The sequence below is a fragment of the Schistosoma haematobium genome, chromosome 5, assembly GCF_000699445.3.
Source record: "Schistosoma haematobium chromosome 5, whole genome shotgun sequence".
Lineage (NCBI taxonomy): Eukaryota > Metazoa > Platyhelminthes > Trematoda > Strigeidida > Schistosomatidae > Schistosoma > Schistosoma haematobium.
This window is the reverse complement of record NC_067200.1, coordinates 19,930,335-19,947,288: the sequence shown is the minus strand read 5'-3', so window position 1 is coordinate 19,947,288 and position 16,954 is coordinate 19,930,335. Positions and strand designations below refer to the sequence as shown.

Genomic DNA, 16,954 nt, shown 5'->3' with positions numbered 1-16,954 from the left:
GATGCAGTCCCATGGTAACCGGTTACCAATAATTAGTTCACACGTCATTTGTTCCCTTAGGATCCTGGAGCCCATGTTCATCATTGGTTTGGAATGAGGGTTTTCCAACTCCTATAGGTGGACTCTCCGTATCCACCAGCTCGATTAAAGTGCCGGACATTCGCTTTTCGTCCTCTCAATTTCGTAAAAAACATCCCGCCACGGGAGGCTAGTGAGTAGGACTTCCCTGGCAGAGGCTATGAACGTGTGGGGCCACGTGAGAGCATTTGTAGAGGAAGAGCGGACTCTCTCCACTCTCGGCCGTACCAGGGCATTTGGGGGCTCAATTTTGAATGGTTACTGTTAATGTTTAATCTGTTATTATTGTCACTTGATTTTAATCCAATCTTTTGTTCTACATTTGTCCATGATCATCAATTAACAGTCAAACGTCGTAATATATCTTCGCTTATATCAATACATATGAACATTTTTGTATACACATTCGACTGGGAAACTGTGGATAAATATAGATCAAATGGAGATATAAACAAAATAAAGAGGCAGATATTGACAGGTGAAACGTCAATGTTGATCAATCAAGATCAAAGTTGACAGGATAAGGCTTTAGTCAAATGTAGATAGATTCGAATACTTCACTTCTAACTGAATTTTGTCCTGATAACCCTCGCCAGAAGAATACTGATTATATCCACGATCAAACCATCTAACCTTGATTCTTAGGAGATAGTATTGATAGAGCTATTAGAAGATGGAGTTAATCTGAAAAATGTTAAGTATTTGCACTATACATTTCGAACAATCTGATCACACGTATTCTTGTCAGGGCATTTTTATATGAAAATTAATAAAGGTCAATTAAATGAAAGTTCAAGTATCAAAGGTAACAAAGGGGAGAGAAACATTTTGCATTATATAGAAAAGATAAGAAATTGTCACATTATCCTAGACCATAAAATGACTTAAGGATTACTAGGGTAAATTCAAGGTTACGAAAAAGCTTATGACTTTAGTCTATGTCGAGGCAATCTGCACAGGATGTTCATATGCCAACAAGAGACTGATTAATTACAGTCCTAAATAACAATGGGAAGATACAAGTAAAACAACATCAACCGAATCTAAGTCACGACAACTTGTTTTTGTACACAAATGCGGGTGGTGGCGGTGGTGGTGAGGGTAAATTTACGAATAGCCAAAGCTTCAATAAACTTGAAAATTCATCCATGACAACGTTTTAAAAGCGGTGTTAGTGTCAATTTTGTGCCTCGTTTCAAATATACATATGTTTCGCTATCGATGAACATGGTTTTCTACCTCCCACCTTGATTGGACCATTTGACACTAATTTGTTTTGAAACCATCTAGGCACATGTTCAATGATCCTTAATTGTATTGTTCGATTACTCTTCCCTATGTATGTTTGTTCACACAAACATGTAAATTGGTAAATACAATGTATTATCAGAATGGGTTATGTGGAGATTTTTAGAAATTTCACAGGTTGAAATCATGAGTCAATTGAAGCTAGACCACCATGGAAAACCTGGAAGCACTGGACGGCCGTTTCGTCCTAGTATGGGACTCCTCATCAGTGCTCATCCACGATCCCGCACCCCGCGGGATTCGAACCCAGGACCTACTGATTGAAGTTAAATACAATGTATAGCGCAAATACATCACATTTTTCAGATCAACTCCATCTTATAGCTCTATCGAAATTTATAAAAAGGACTAATTACTTTAGATAATATTGAGTTTCATCGTTCCATTTTTGTGAGCTGTTAAATTTTCAACTAAAGCTTATATTTATACATTCATCTCACTTTCCAGGCACATTCAAGCTATTCTCTGTGTATCAGTGTGGGGTTGTGGAGATTGTTAGGTTTTTGATTGAGACAATAAATGTTAGATCACCATTGGAAACCTGGAAGCACTGGATGATCGTTTCATTCTAGTATGGGACTCTTCAACAATGCTCATCCATGGTCCCTCACGCGGGATATGTCAGAGAGCTTGTAATGATAGCCAATTACCTAGATTGATGTAGATGGAGTGCAATTCACATATGTGACTTAATAGTTGATAGTAGAATGCTTTAACTACTAAGTCTCGCTTTCTGTTAAACAAACTATTCTAATGTGATGATGTGAAATCTCCAAAAAGTTTGATATAGCTAAACCCTTTCTGATATATAATACTGCATGCCTATAAATATAGGAAAGTAACTAGTTTTTTCGGTAAAACGTTTTTGTGCTTTAAAGCAGATGAATATGATTTACATGACCACTAGTGACTTGAATTGAAATCTAGTAAGCTTTAGTCATCTGTTAATGATTATGTATTCCATTGATTCCGAAATGGAATAATCATCGTTGACTTGAATTCCCAATAATAATTTTGTAGAATCCTGGATAAGTAACATACTATGGCAGGTTTTCGAATTGACAAAGATCATTCTTCAGTCATTCAATTGCAACGTAGAACCTGGCACATTAAGAAATCAGTTCAAGTTGCCACGGCAAATCACAGAATAGTAGAGGTTGTAACAGTATATTAATGGCAATAGAAAAGATTTGGCATGAACGTTATGATTCAAGAAAATATAAGTTAGCGAAACGAAAGAAAAATTGTAAGGTAATTTAGAAACCTAAGATCTATGTGATGATAAAAAGTGAATGCACCAGTGAGATTTTGAACGATTTGGAACCATGTCACTATTAGTTATGATAATTACGCGGACCACAACAGGTAGTCTTTATCTATTTATATGGCCAGTTCAATACTCACTGTCTTCATGGACTGTTACCCATGTCTTGATTCGGAGACCCCTTGTTTTCTCTCAACACACTCCTACACCATCCTTGTGGTTCCAGATTATCCTAACCATATATAAGCCGAAAATGATTCACTACCTCTTCACTCGATTTGTCATACTTACCTAATACTTTCCGTCCAACCTCAAAATCGCTAATTGGATGGTCGCAAATCATCCGAGTAATGATTCGAAAACACGTAAGATTGGTTACTAGTACACTCTTGCATATAACTTACCATTAAACTTTGATATTAGAGTATTTATTGTTGTGCTTAACTTTGCTGGGACTAGTACGTACAATATCACTTGACATGAGTATTGGTCAACATTGACGTATTACTGCCGACTCACTGATATATCACAGGAATATTGGGTTGCATTTGAAATACATTATTATTAACACACGCCATGATTTAATAATCTGGTGAATTGCTTTTTTCTTTGTTTCAAACATTTCGCGACGTTACATGGACACCATCGTTGATGGGATATCCGTCTCAGTTGTAGACATGTTTCAACTGACATAATTTGAAACTTCCTACTAAAACGTTTGGAACCTAATTTAAAGCCAGCGACTCCTGTGCGTACATAAATAAATAGATAGTGTAGTTTATTGAGTAGTTGGAAAAATACCTCATAGGGAGCCAGTCACGTCCTGAGTAGCTCGTACGTAACTTTTTAGACTATTCACCTTGTGTTGCGCATTTAAATCCCATAAAGAGCATCAGTCTCCTCATAATTGTTTACGAAATTGAGAGGATGGAAAGCGAATTTCCGGCGCTTTAACCAGGTTGGTGGAAACTGAAGGTTCACCTAGGGGAGTTGGGAAACCCTCATTCCAAACCAATGGCGTACATGGTCTCCAGGATCCTAAGAAAACAAATGGCGTACGAACCTATTATTGGTGACCAGCTACCACGGGACTTCATCTCTTTACGTTGCTTCACTGCCTTGTGGATTGGAACTCTAGGTCCAAAGGCTCCGGGAGTGACTCCCTAAGAAAACCGCTTGCTTCGGTTTGAGCGCCGGGCAGTATTCCAGCCGTCAAACAAATCGAATGATTTATGTGGCGCATATCTATTTGGTGCTTCCTTGTACCAATTTTTATGTGTTTAAATAAAGTAAATAAATATAAAATGATTCTAGATAAGCCTTGCTAACTAGTATCAAGTAGCACGAAACATAGGTCGAGGGATTCCTGTTAACTACCTCCAGCTACCTAATATCTTGTCATTACTTATTATTTTTTTCTGGTTGACGTTTGTTTAGCGAGTTAGTTTTCTACGGGATGGGTTCGCTAATCTCATTCCCAACCCTCCTCCTTTATCCGGGCTTGGGACCGGCAGTAGTCTCAGAGGGGCTCCTAGCGGAGTTAATGTCTCGTCATAGTACATGTAATGTCGAACCAGTCAGCCACTTGTTTGACAAAGTTCGTTCAACACTGCAGGACAAGACAAACATGACATTATTCATCGCTCAATGATCAATCATTTGCATACAGTATAGTTTTATGAAGATTCCTGCGTATAATAAAAAAAATATTTTCATTGTACTATTCTAAACTAAAACTCTTATTGAGTTTATTACCTCTTTTCTCTCTACAGCTAACATTCACTTCACATTGATAGTTACATATTGTTTTTGAAACTATTATAGAGTGAGTATTGCGATTATGGAGATTATTAAGTTTTTTTGATTGAGATCATGAATCAATCGATGTTAGGTTCCCGTTGGAAACCTGGAAGTACTGGACGGCCGTTTCGTCCTAGTATAGGACTCCTCAGCAGTGCTCATCCAGGATCCCGCTCCCCGCGAGATTCGAACCCAGGAGCTATCAGTCTCGCGCCAGGTGCTTAACCAACTAGACCACTGAGCCTGCATCCAATGGTGTTAGTGTCTAACATCAACCAATCCACAAAATTCCACGACCAACTTCCATTGTACTGAGGTAGATACCTGTCTCTATCCGACATGGATTAGCTTCACTGGTCACGGCTTCTCACTAGAACTCCGAGAATTCCCTCACGAAGCTGGTCACTGATGAGCACATGGAAATTATCATTATACGGGTTGTGGAGATTATTAAGCTTTTTTAATTGAGTAAATTAGTTGGTGAACTCAAATTTCCATCTTCTTTTCTTTCAACAAAAAAAACATTCAATTTTTAGGTTCAATTGGTTTTACTACTGATTAAAAATAGTTTAAAAAATTTAGTTTGGTTTATTATGGATTTCCCATTGGAATCTTTAATATGCTGGTTATTGAATAGTTCAAATTATCAAAGTAAGTTGTTTAATTTGAATACTTCTATAATTAGAAAGGGTGTTTTTGGTGGATAGTATAGTAGTTTAATAGTTGAATTCATGAAGTTAGACATTAACACCGTTGGATGCCGACCATCTCAGTGGTCTAGGAGCCAAGTGTCCGCGCGTGAATCCTGGGTTCGAATCCCGTGGGACGAACGAAACGGCTGTCCAATACTTCCAGGTTTTCCATGGTGGTCTAGCTTTAATTGACTCATGAATTCAACTATTAAATAATTATCAGTATATGGTTGTGAAGATTATGGAGTTTTCGATTGAGGTCATGAATTGATTGGTGTTAGACCACCATGGAAAACCCAGAAGCACTGAACGGCCGTTTCTTCCTGTTGTGGGACTTCTCAGCAGTGCGCATCCACTTAGAAGCTTGAAATTCAAGTCAATTAGCAGTCAATAAACATATTGAAATCAATACAGTTTGTCGACCAATGAAAGAAAATAACGAGATAGGATAAGTGCAGACAAAATTCTATCAAAACTAGGTTCTTCAGAACAAACTACCAGTAAAAGCTGACTACTAACTTCTATTCAGTTTCTAGGCAGGGAGTGTAGCTTAGGTCGGTCTGACGTTACGTGCTCACGTCAGAATTCATCATGAACAAATCAATAGATGTGAAACAATGAACTTTATAATCGGAATTCTAATTGATGAATTTAAGATATGGTATTGATTAACGTTTCAATACACACAACAAAGACATGAAAAGCTTCACAATGAAACAATCACCAACCTGACCAACACAAAACTCCATCATAATCATACACCTAAGATATAACTCATCTCCATCACCTTGATAAATATTCGGGTTTGGTTAGATTTTGATGATGTTTGACTGATGTACACTGAACTCTTTTGTGATCTGAATAGGTATCCATCTTGTTAGCTTCCTCGTGGAATATTCTTTACAATGTAGAGAGAGGAGTACAGGAGATCTAAACTCTGCGTACAATTCTACTCTTGAAGTAGACAATGATGTCAGTATGATATTAAGATTACCACTTTATTATTTATTATTTAGCTAAGCTAATTTTGGAAGCACCGCGAATGGACTCAAAATATTTTCCATTTCTACAATTAAAAGTAAGTTTCATCAAAAATAATTAACACGTTTTCAATAATTACTCGATTGATCATGGAGGATTTCATTTAAAGTTTATAATTTTCAATTAATTTGCTTTTATTTATTTTTATAGTTGAATTCATGAGTCAATTGAAGTTAGACCATCATGGAAAACCTGGAAGCACTAGACCGTCGTTTCGTTTTAGTATGAGACACCTCAGTAGTGCGCATCTACAATCCTACCCCGCAAGATTCAAACCCAGGATCTATCAGTCTCGTGCACGTACACTTAACATCTAGACCACTGAGCTGGTTGGCAACCAACGATGTTAATATCTAACTTCAACCAAATTCACGAAATTGAGACACCGCCCACCATTGTCTTCAGTAAGTTACTATCCCACAACAGACCTAGTTGAAACCCACCGGCCGCGGCTTCTCATTAGAACTCCAGGAAATACCTCTTGAAATCATTCACTAGTGAACACATGATGATTATTGTCAGAAGGGGGTTTTATGAAGATTTTAGTAATTTAATAGTTTAATTCACTAGTCAATCGAAGCTAAACCATCATAGAAACCCTGGACAGACGTTTCGTCCCAGTATGGGACTCCTCAACAGTAGATTGGTTGAAGTTAGACATTAACACCATCATATTCCGGCTCATTGATCTAGAGGTTAATCATTCGCGCACGAGGCCGATATGTCCTGGGTTCCAATCCAGTGGGCGGGATTGTAGAAAAATACTGTTGAGGAGTTCCATGCTAGGACGACCGTCTAGTGCTTCCAGGTTTTACATGGTGGTCTAGTTTTAACTGACTCATGAATTCAATTATAAAATTACTAAAATCTCCATGATATTCTTCTTCTGATTTTAATTATTTAACATGTTAAGATGCCACTACAGTAAGGCATATTCATAGAAGACATATATAGATAGATTCAAGTGATTAAAATGAACTAAGTCCCGAGTGAAAATTGCAATCGTATATACAACAATAACGTATTAAAATGGATGGGAAATTGCTCGAAAATATTGGATATATTACACTTTTATTGAATATTGAAAACAAACATCCAGCTGACGAGTTTCAAATAGAATGAAACGCGCGTCCTCGATTCCACTGCTAACCAATATTCAACTTTGCATATAAATTAGGTTTTGTTTTATAGCCAGCTATTATCGTACTACTAAGGTAGTCTATATAATAATTATCTGGCTATTAAATGTGCCATTCTAATTTTGGTTAGAGATTTTTAATTACTACCTTACGTGCTTTGTCATTTTGTGACTTTGATGATTCATTATATGCGTTTTGTATGGAGTTTATACTCTCGCCTTATTGTGTCTGTCATCTAATACTGTAATTGGTTATTGGTAATTTAACATTTATGCATTTAAAGTATCGGCGACCTTGAGTGAACCAATTAAAATCAAGTTGGCACTTCATTGTTGTTTTTTGTTGTTGCGACAAATAGAAAGGTGTAGTAAAAGATAGTTTATGAGCCGTGAAATTTGGCGGAGGGTGAAGATATGATTAATACATCCTCGACCGGAACGAAAACCAGCGTGCTCCTCGTGAGTCAGTCTTTCTCGGATTGTGAACAGTCTACGAAGTATCACGGAAGCCAATAGCTTGAACGCAATCGGAAGTAGACTTATCCTCCGATAGTTGTTGGATAAACGACAACTATCGACTCATTCCATGACGTTGGTACACTCTCTAGCTCCCAGACCTTTGTAAACAACGTCGTCAGTTCCTTAGCCAGAAAGTCACCACCATAGTTGAAAAGGGCCGGAGGTAAGTCATCTGGGCCCGGTGATTTGGAGTTCCTTGCGGACTTCCTCCTCGTTTGGTGGATCAGTCGTCACCGGTCATGGAGGGCAGGACAGTCTGACCGATGTTGCCGGAGCAGCAGGCCAGTTGAACTGCCCTTCGAAAAATTCTGCCCATCGTCCAAGACGTCGATGGATGTTAATGATTAGCATCCGGTCATCCTCACAGATTGTTTCGCTCACACCAGACTTCTTGCTGCCAGTGGCTTGGATGAGTTGGAAGAGATTTCGGTAGTTACCAGATGCAGCTGCTGCTTCCAGCTCATTAGCACGCTCCGACCACCAGGCTTCTCGGTCCTTACGCAAGCCTTGACCGACTTCATTACGTAACATTCTTCGTTTGTGGTCAAACTCACGGTCACCCGGAGTAGACCGACGGGCTTTAATGAGTTATAAGGAACCAGAAGAAACCTAGTGCTTATAAGCGGGACGTTTCACAAAGCCATAAGTGGCTTTACTCGCCATTTTCATGGAGTCATGAAGTTGCAGCCAATGCTCATGTATACTTTTCGGTGAAATTTTAGCTAGCCTAGAAGCTAGCTTGGTTCGATACTTACTCGCAACGGAAGTTGCAACCAGCTTGCTGACATCAATCCTCTGGTGGCGGTCACTTCGTTGGCCACTGAAAAGTAAGGTAAGATTGGCGCAGACCAGGACATGATCAGAGTCCAGTTAGGTACTCCAAAAGAAGCGGCAGTCTTGTACACAACCACGCCAGGTGGCACATCGGCGATGACTGTGCCGAAAGTTAGTGCTAGCCAGAAACAGGTTGTGGTCTGTGCACAGTTGCAGTAGACGGTCCCGGTTATCTATCCTGCAACCAACAATTCTCCATCGACCACCTAAACGATTCTCTTCTGTGCCTAGACGCCCGACCTGAGCATTCAAATCTCTGGCTAATACTACAATATTTGTCGAATGCACTTTCTAGAGAAGAACAGTTAACTGGTGGTAGAATTCATCCAAAGACATAGCCAGCCCTATCTGTTGTCCGACCTGCATAAGTGTGCGAACGTTGAAGGCAGCCAGTTTGAATGTTGCACGTGGTTTCAGAAAAACTGCTTCAGTATTCGTATTAGGTGGTAGCATACAATTTTCAACCGGACAGTGACTCGAGAACGTTTAGATATAGCCGAGTTTCCACCATAGACGAGCTGCTGTATAAGTCGAAAAATAAGTATACATAGAGTGGGAATAAAAGAGAGTGAATAAATGACGTAAATAATAATAATAATAATAATAATAATAATAATAATAATAATAATAATAATGTGAATCGTTTGATTGTTAATCGAAGCGAGACAAGTATTTTCCATAAATATCGAAATTTCATCATATTTGTGTGCGGGCTGTGATACTGTCCGGGTGCCCGGACCGAAGCAGGTGGTTTTCTTAGGGGGCCACACCCAGAGCCTTCGACTTGAAGGTCTGATCCACAAGGCAGTGGAGCATCGTGAGGAGATGCGGTCCCGTGGTCGCCGGTGACCAACGATTGGTTCATACGCCATTTGTTCCCACAAGATACTGGAGCCCATGTGCACCATTGATTTGGTTTGGGATCCGGTTAAGGCACCGGACATTCGCTTTTCGTTCTCTCAATTTCGTAAACGACACCCATGGTGCGAGAAAGCGATGAGTAGGACTTCCCTGGGAGTGTCTGTATACGCGTAGCCGTGTGAGAGTATTTCGAGAGGGAGGAAGGGCACACCCCACTCTCGGCCATACCAGGGCATTTAGAGACATTAGCTTAAATGCCAAAAATCTATGTATCCAAATGGATGAGTGAATTTTGCGCCAAAACCCGAAACTTGTTATCTTATACCTCATTGATTCTTCTATAATTTATAATCTTGTCAAAATCTTCCTCACATAGGTAGTACATCGTTCAAAATTATCATTATTATTGTTTATCTTTATCTACCATATATTAAACATTGACTAACTGATTATTCGTAAAGTAGGCTCATTCACATTCTCTAATTTGCATCTCTCTAATCATCTGTTTACTAATTTTATGGAAGAAAGCTAAACAGTGAGATTATAATTTCTTAACGAACCAATTAGATTTAAAATAACAGGTCTTAGATTTTCGCGCAAAATTCATTCAGTCATTTGGCTAAATATCATTTCGGCATTTTAATTGCTGTTAGTTTGTGATGAACACATTAAATATAATTTCTAACCCTAACGTTCATCTGTAAATTCTAATTCTAGTTCCTTGGAGTAATTTAATACCGTCATTTAATCCTAGTAAGTAGATGAAGATCCTCAAGGTCGTCCATCTTGATCTGGTTGGTGTTGTTTTTTCAGCAAGAACTACTACTAAAACCATCATCAAGAAGGTACAAGTATTTATAAATAGTTGTCTGCGTAAGATACTCAACATCCATTAGTCGGATACCATCAGTAACAGCCTACTTTGAGAAAACAGATCAGCTTCCAGTTGAAGAGGAAATTAGGAATAGACGTTGGAAATGGATAAGACACACATTGAGGAAATCACTAAATTGTATCATGCGAAGAGTCCTAACTTGGAATTCTGAAAAGAAGAGGAAAAGAGGAAGGCCAAATAATACATTACGTCGAGAAAATTTATTTCATTAGATTATACTCCTTGAATAGTATCTTCAAACCCTAATCTTTCCGATTACTGCCTATACTCTTACTAGCTCTACCACTACAGGATTTAAATCGACAACTGCATCTCTGTTCTTATGTGGTATGGCAACTGGAACTGATGTTCTACGTTGTTACTGACTGACTGATTAGAAGAAGACGCAAAAAGAATGAATAACATCTGGAAAGAGCTGAAAAGAATTACTCAGGATAGGGTTGGATGTAGACTGCTATTAAGAGGCTTATGCTCCTTCATGAGGAGTAACTGGAGTAAGTAAGTAATTAAATATAGGTCGTTCATAAATTATAGTCTCACCAACAGTCAGTCTTGAGTGCTGATAGAGGTATGAGGGCGGTTATCATTTCCCAGTTGCCCACATCGTGGAAGGGTTCTTCTGGAGGTAACTGAAAAAGAAATTGCATTAGAGGTGGTCTTAGTGACCTGAGAGCGTGATCACAGTGCCCAAGCGACAACTGCTTGAGGTTGGTCACACACGATGTTTTTGTGAGTAATTTTCGTGTTAGCTCCGTACTTGTTGAGACCTTACCACCGGAGACAGCTATTCGTTGGATAAGGTTAAGTGTGCATTTTTATGGTCGACCTTTTCTAACCCCACCCCACCCCTCTTTGTGAAAAGGCAGCATCTCTGTCATGCTGGTTGTCTGAAGGAAACACCTTACTGCCATCACACCTCTGTACAATGAGCATCACAACTTCGCCTTCGGACCTTGGGTTTGTTGCATTTAGTCTTACTGCAATTCAACCGACCTGTCTGGCATGGTAGGACCTTGAGGAACGATTGTACCAGTCAGTATAGCTCGGTTACTTCATCACGATAGGCAAGCCCGACCACCACGTCAAGGTCGCAACAATGGTCGGATCTCATCAACAAACAGATGATATATCATTATCGTTCAATCATTCTGTAGTTAAACTGGTTACTAAAGTGTCATTATAGGTTTCTTTTCTCGTTTTCATTTCTCCATCCATTCCATCAGGATTTTTTTTTCTTTTTTTTTTAAAACGATACCATCTAGGTAACTAGAATTGATTTCAGTGAAATGTATCATCAAAATCATTTATTGCATAAACCATTATTTCCATCAAATTCATTATCTTTCATGGAAATATTCTATCGTCTTTTATCTGCTCAAGATATTCGATAAATACAGACAGAGTTTTGTTAGTGTTTAGGTCTTTATTATTATTATTAGTAGTAGTACTATTACTACCATTATTATTATTACTATTACCATTACGATTACTATTAATATTACTATTACTACTACTACTACGACTATTATTATTATTATTATTATTCATTATATGTGAAAATTATATTTGAAATATTCTCAGCGATTGAAATTTAACTAATTCCAACGTTTCGTCCAGCTAACTTGTCTGGACTTCTTCAGGGTAATAATCAAAATCAAAATTATCAAAGGAATATATAGCTTTTAACAATCAGGATTATACTGTGTTAAAAAGCTATATATTTCTTTGATAATTTTGATTTTGATTATTACCCTGAAGAAGTCCAGACAAGTTAGCTGGACGAAACGTTGGAATTAGTTAAATTTCAATCGCTGAGAATATTTCAAATATAATTTTCACATATAATGACTTCTCTATACTCGGCGCTCAATTACTGTCAAACTATTCGTTCTAATCTTGACAAATATTCGTATATTATTATTATTATTATTATTATTATTATTATTATTATTATTATTATTATTATTATTATTACGTAACTATATTCTTAGTGATATTTTCGGTGGAACTTCTCTTATTTTTATAACATGTAATATGATTATAACATTTTCATCTCTCTATTATACATTGAATAGTAAGTATATTCATGGATAATATATGGTTATTATGTTTATTTATAATTCAGTTATGATATGTACTACTGATGATGATGATGCTGATAGATATAAGTAGTATATATCCATCAATCGAAAGGGAAATGTCTTGCAGCAGACGGTTAAGAAAATTGAAGAAAAGAAAACAATAACAGAGAATGATTGATGTGAAAACGAAAGAACAATGAAGTCGGAGATGATTGATTGACATTTTGAAAATAAAGTATTTACTGTATGGTCTTCAGATTTTATCCCAAGATATTCAGTAATGTTGAATTATGTTACATTTGGTTGTCTCCACTTGTGTTCTCGTTTACTACATTAGTTATAGCAGTACTAATAATACTAGTTATGTGGTGTATAGTACTGATATCGACAGATATAAGTAGTATGTATCATCATTCGGAAGTGAAATGTCTGAAGCTAAAAGGTTAAGAGGATCAAAGAAGAGAGAATGCGAACAGAGAATGATTGATGTGGAAATGAAAGAACAATGAAGTTTGAAATGATTGATAGATATTTTGTAAAAGAAGTATTTACTGTATGATTTTCAGATTTGACTAAGTTGTTCTGTCATTTTGTGCTCAAATACATTCGATTGTCCATGCTTATGTTCTCGTTTATTACATTATGGCAGAAAGCGATAACATTGTTAATTATCAACATTTAAAGATGTTAGCCAATTAGAAGAAAACAATTTTTCGTGTATTTTTGATTCATACGACTAGATAATTTGAATAATCCTTATTGGTGTTGGGGACGTTAGATCCCCAGGACTCACATGGGAAAGGAACTAATTTTGTAATTATATTTAGAAAATTTGAATTTCTTTGTTTTTGCTCCAAAGACGCTTTTGTCACCTTCATGTCGTATTTCCCACTTGGGAAATATCTTAAATGTTATTGGTTCGTTGCGTCTTTTAGTATGCTATTTTTGGTAACTCCCCAAGGACGGTTTTGTATTGTATATATACGTTTTGGATTGTGTTTGTTGTTATCGCTCGTTTTTGGCTGTTTGCAGAATATACTTCCCCATTCCAAGCTTGGACTTCTCCCTCTAGTTAGCGAGGCCGGGACGCATCAAATAGCTAGCTTATTGGTCTTTGGTCATCGAGTCTTGTTTCTCGTTCTTAGATTAAGTGAACTCGTGATAGCTTCAACCCTAACAATTGGATAGGTTTCTATTTGTATGTATAAATCACTTGAACATTTCTGTATTGTTGATTGGTTATTTTTGGATATTTCTGCAAACTAGTGATACATCATACGGAACTGATTATTACATTATTCAGTGTAATCTATTCACATCAAATCAGATGGAATATACCTTCAGTTTATTAAGTAAGGGTGTCTTCACCTCGAAAAGACCGGCAATAAACTTCAGAATCTTGTCAAACACCATACATTTAATAGAATGCAACTGGAATACTTTGTAAAAATTTAGATTACCCTTCCAAAGTGTTTATAGACTACCGTACATTGTATTGAAACTAAAGATATTCAGGCCTTGTGAATAGTGTAACATTATCCATGAAGTCTTCTTGCTCACTGTTGTAATCGACTATCACTTTGATTCTCAATATTAGTTAAAGTTTTGAGGAATTTTCGACCTTTCTCCTTATTACTCATATGATCTACTGTATGTTGAGACTTTATTGTGATGAATACATATATATTCATTGTTACGCATCTAACTGGAAATTGATTAGTGTCGGCTAAAAATGATGCCTACCCTTTGATAATCATCATTACTGAATTATTAAACTCTCTCATTGATGGATTTCTCTATTACATATTGTACGGTCAGACGATTAAATCTGACCTCCTTGTAACAACTCCAGCCTTAATATATAATTACTCATCAAACTTAATTTGTGAGTCAAGTATGGTTCTTGTATCGTTTTGGACTAAACCTGATCTAATGCGGTAAGACTAAAAGCAGCAAGCCCAAAGTCCGAAGGCGAAGTCATACTGAAGCATACAACAAGCATAACAGCGATGCTGCCTTCCCACAAGGAGGCCTAGAGTTAGAACGGTCGACTCTGAAAATACAAACCTCACAAAAATTACTCACAAGAATGTCGTGTGTGACCGACCTCAAGCAGTTGTCGTTTGGGCACTGTGATCACGCTGTCAGATCACTAAGACCACTTCTAATGCGATTTCTTTTTCAGTTACCTCCAGAAGAACCCTTCCACGATATGGGCAACCGGGAGATGATAACCTTCCTCATACCTCTAACAGCACTCAAGACCACTGTATTGATAATCAACCTCCCATCGAATTCGGAGTATAAAAATGTTTGTACAATATTACTAGTATAAATCTAGGTCGTTTACAGCTAATGAAAAGTGTTGAAATACGATAGACTCATGTTATTCCACTCTTCTTGCCTTATTTAAACTAAATCTCTATTTAACGTTTTTAAATCACGGTGTTATTTTGAAAGCGCTCTGTTTTTGTAAGTGTACACTGCATTATATTGTTTGTTCCATTCCCAATTGAATGGTACATAGCTTTGATTATTGAGTTAAAATTTGTCTTAGAATTAATTGCCTGCATCAATTTGAAATTTCACTGATAACAATAGTTATCATAGAGCATTAGTCTAAATGATTATACTAATGTGGTGTGGGTTACTTATATCCACATGAGTAGTATATAATGGTAGTTAGGCATAGAATGTGTTTTGTTAGACGGTCAATGAAGAAAGAACGGGAACGGAACGAAATTGGTATGAAAACGCATGAACAATGAAATCTGAGACAATGGATTGATGTTTGCACCGGGAGCAGTCAAGTTCGATATTTTGCAAGTTAACGATTCACTATATGGTTCTCAGATTTTATTGAGATGCTCTGTAATTATGTGCTCAAATACTTCACATTGTTTCCATTAGTGTTCTTGTTCACTACCCTAACTCAAAGTAACACGATGAATAGCCAAAGGCTCAGAATGTTAGTAGTATTAGTAATAATGAGAAATTTTAGCGAATTTAATTTGAAAATAATAGGTAAGTCAAAGAAGTGGAATTTGCGGACTAATATTGAAGCTCAAGGCTTAGGGGAGGGGGAGGAGACAAAGAGTGAATTCACCTACGGCACAGTGATCAAATACAAGACATTTCTCTTTTCAGTTAGTTTACATTAACCATCAAGACTCAAATCAAATGTCAATTACATTGTGGATTGATCCATATCTTGGACTAACCCGTATGTCTTCGTTTTTGTTTAACCTACTCTAGTTAATACTGTACTTCAGTGTAGATAGATGATTATTCGAGAAATGTTACACATCAGATAGTTGCCTCAATTGATAAGAGTTCACGATTTCATTTATCGATTCACCACTATTTTCAAACACTCCTATTCATCTAGCCCTGGCATTGTTTGCTCAGTTGATCTACAATTTGTAAACAATGCTGTGAAGATAGTGTGTTAAATTACCGCATTTTGACAGTACATACGTACCACAAAGAATAAAGTTTAGTGACATCTGGATGTAACTCCGCCTGAACTCCCTCCGGGAGCCACTGCCGGTCCCAAGCCCGGATAAAGGAGGAGGGTTGGGCATGGGGTTAGCGACCCCATCCAGTAGAAAACTAACTCGCTAAAAGAAAACACTAACCAGACATCTGGATGTGAAAAGTTATAATGAGATTCATATTTCTTACTTAACATAGTCTGAGGGTTTACTGTTAGAATGTTAACAGTTTAAAAAGATTCTATTCGAAAACTCATAGTCTAATTTAATCATAACCCTTGTTTCACCTAATTTTATTTGTGCAATCACATAGTATCATTAGCCTTCATACTTAAAGTGTAGTTTACCCTCGAGTACCTTGTTAAATGCGTTGATTCAACACTTGATCAAATCAACTATAAAGAAGGTGCAAAACCAACGACATATGAAACTGTTGATTTTCATCAAATGAGCATAGTTCATATGTAATTAGAATGAATTACGCAATAACTATGTCGAATGTTACACAAGTCAAATAAATAATCCAGTTATATTTTCCTCGATAGAATTCAAATGACGAACTGATATGAGTTAGATCACTGTTGGAGGAATTGAACAACCATTGCATTCTAATATTGAACTCTTCATCCGAGTCGTGGATGCTCACTGCTAAGAAGTCATATACTTGGGTGGAACAGCTGTTCAGTGATTCCAAGTGATTTAACTAAGATCAGTTCGTGATATCAAATCTTTGAAATTTCTATAATTTTCAAAAAGCCTCATATGGATACTTACATTTAGTCAGCTCACATTTCTATTTAGCTAAGTATAGAATCTTAGTACGTTGTTTACCTAGTGTATTAAATTTCATCTTTGTTAATGACATTATTCGGATGGTATCATTATTGTTGCCGTATTTACAATTTAAATCGATATGTTTGATCTGTTTGTTGTCCTATTGTTAGATCTA

General features: G+C 37.1%; 1 protein-coding gene across 1 annotated transcript in view; it reads left to right on the top strand.

Moving 5' to 3' along the window:
• The window catches only part of MS3_00009337 (uncharacterized protein), a 36,332-nt gene extending 19,434 nt beyond the window's left edge, over positions 1 to 16,898 (top strand). Inside the window, exons 9-11 of the mRNA XM_051217695.1 lie at positions 4,987 to 5,101; positions 6,159 to 6,220; positions 11,693 to 16,898. Of these exons, the coding sequence (XP_051065128.1) occupies positions 4,987 to 5,101; positions 6,159 to 6,220; positions 11,693 to 11,821 (306 nt within the window). The 3' untranslated portion in view covers positions 11,822 to 16,898. The remainder of the gene's footprint in view (positions 1 to 4,986; positions 5,102 to 6,158; positions 6,221 to 11,692) is intronic.
• Positions 16,899 to 16,954: the final 56 nt, after the last annotated feature.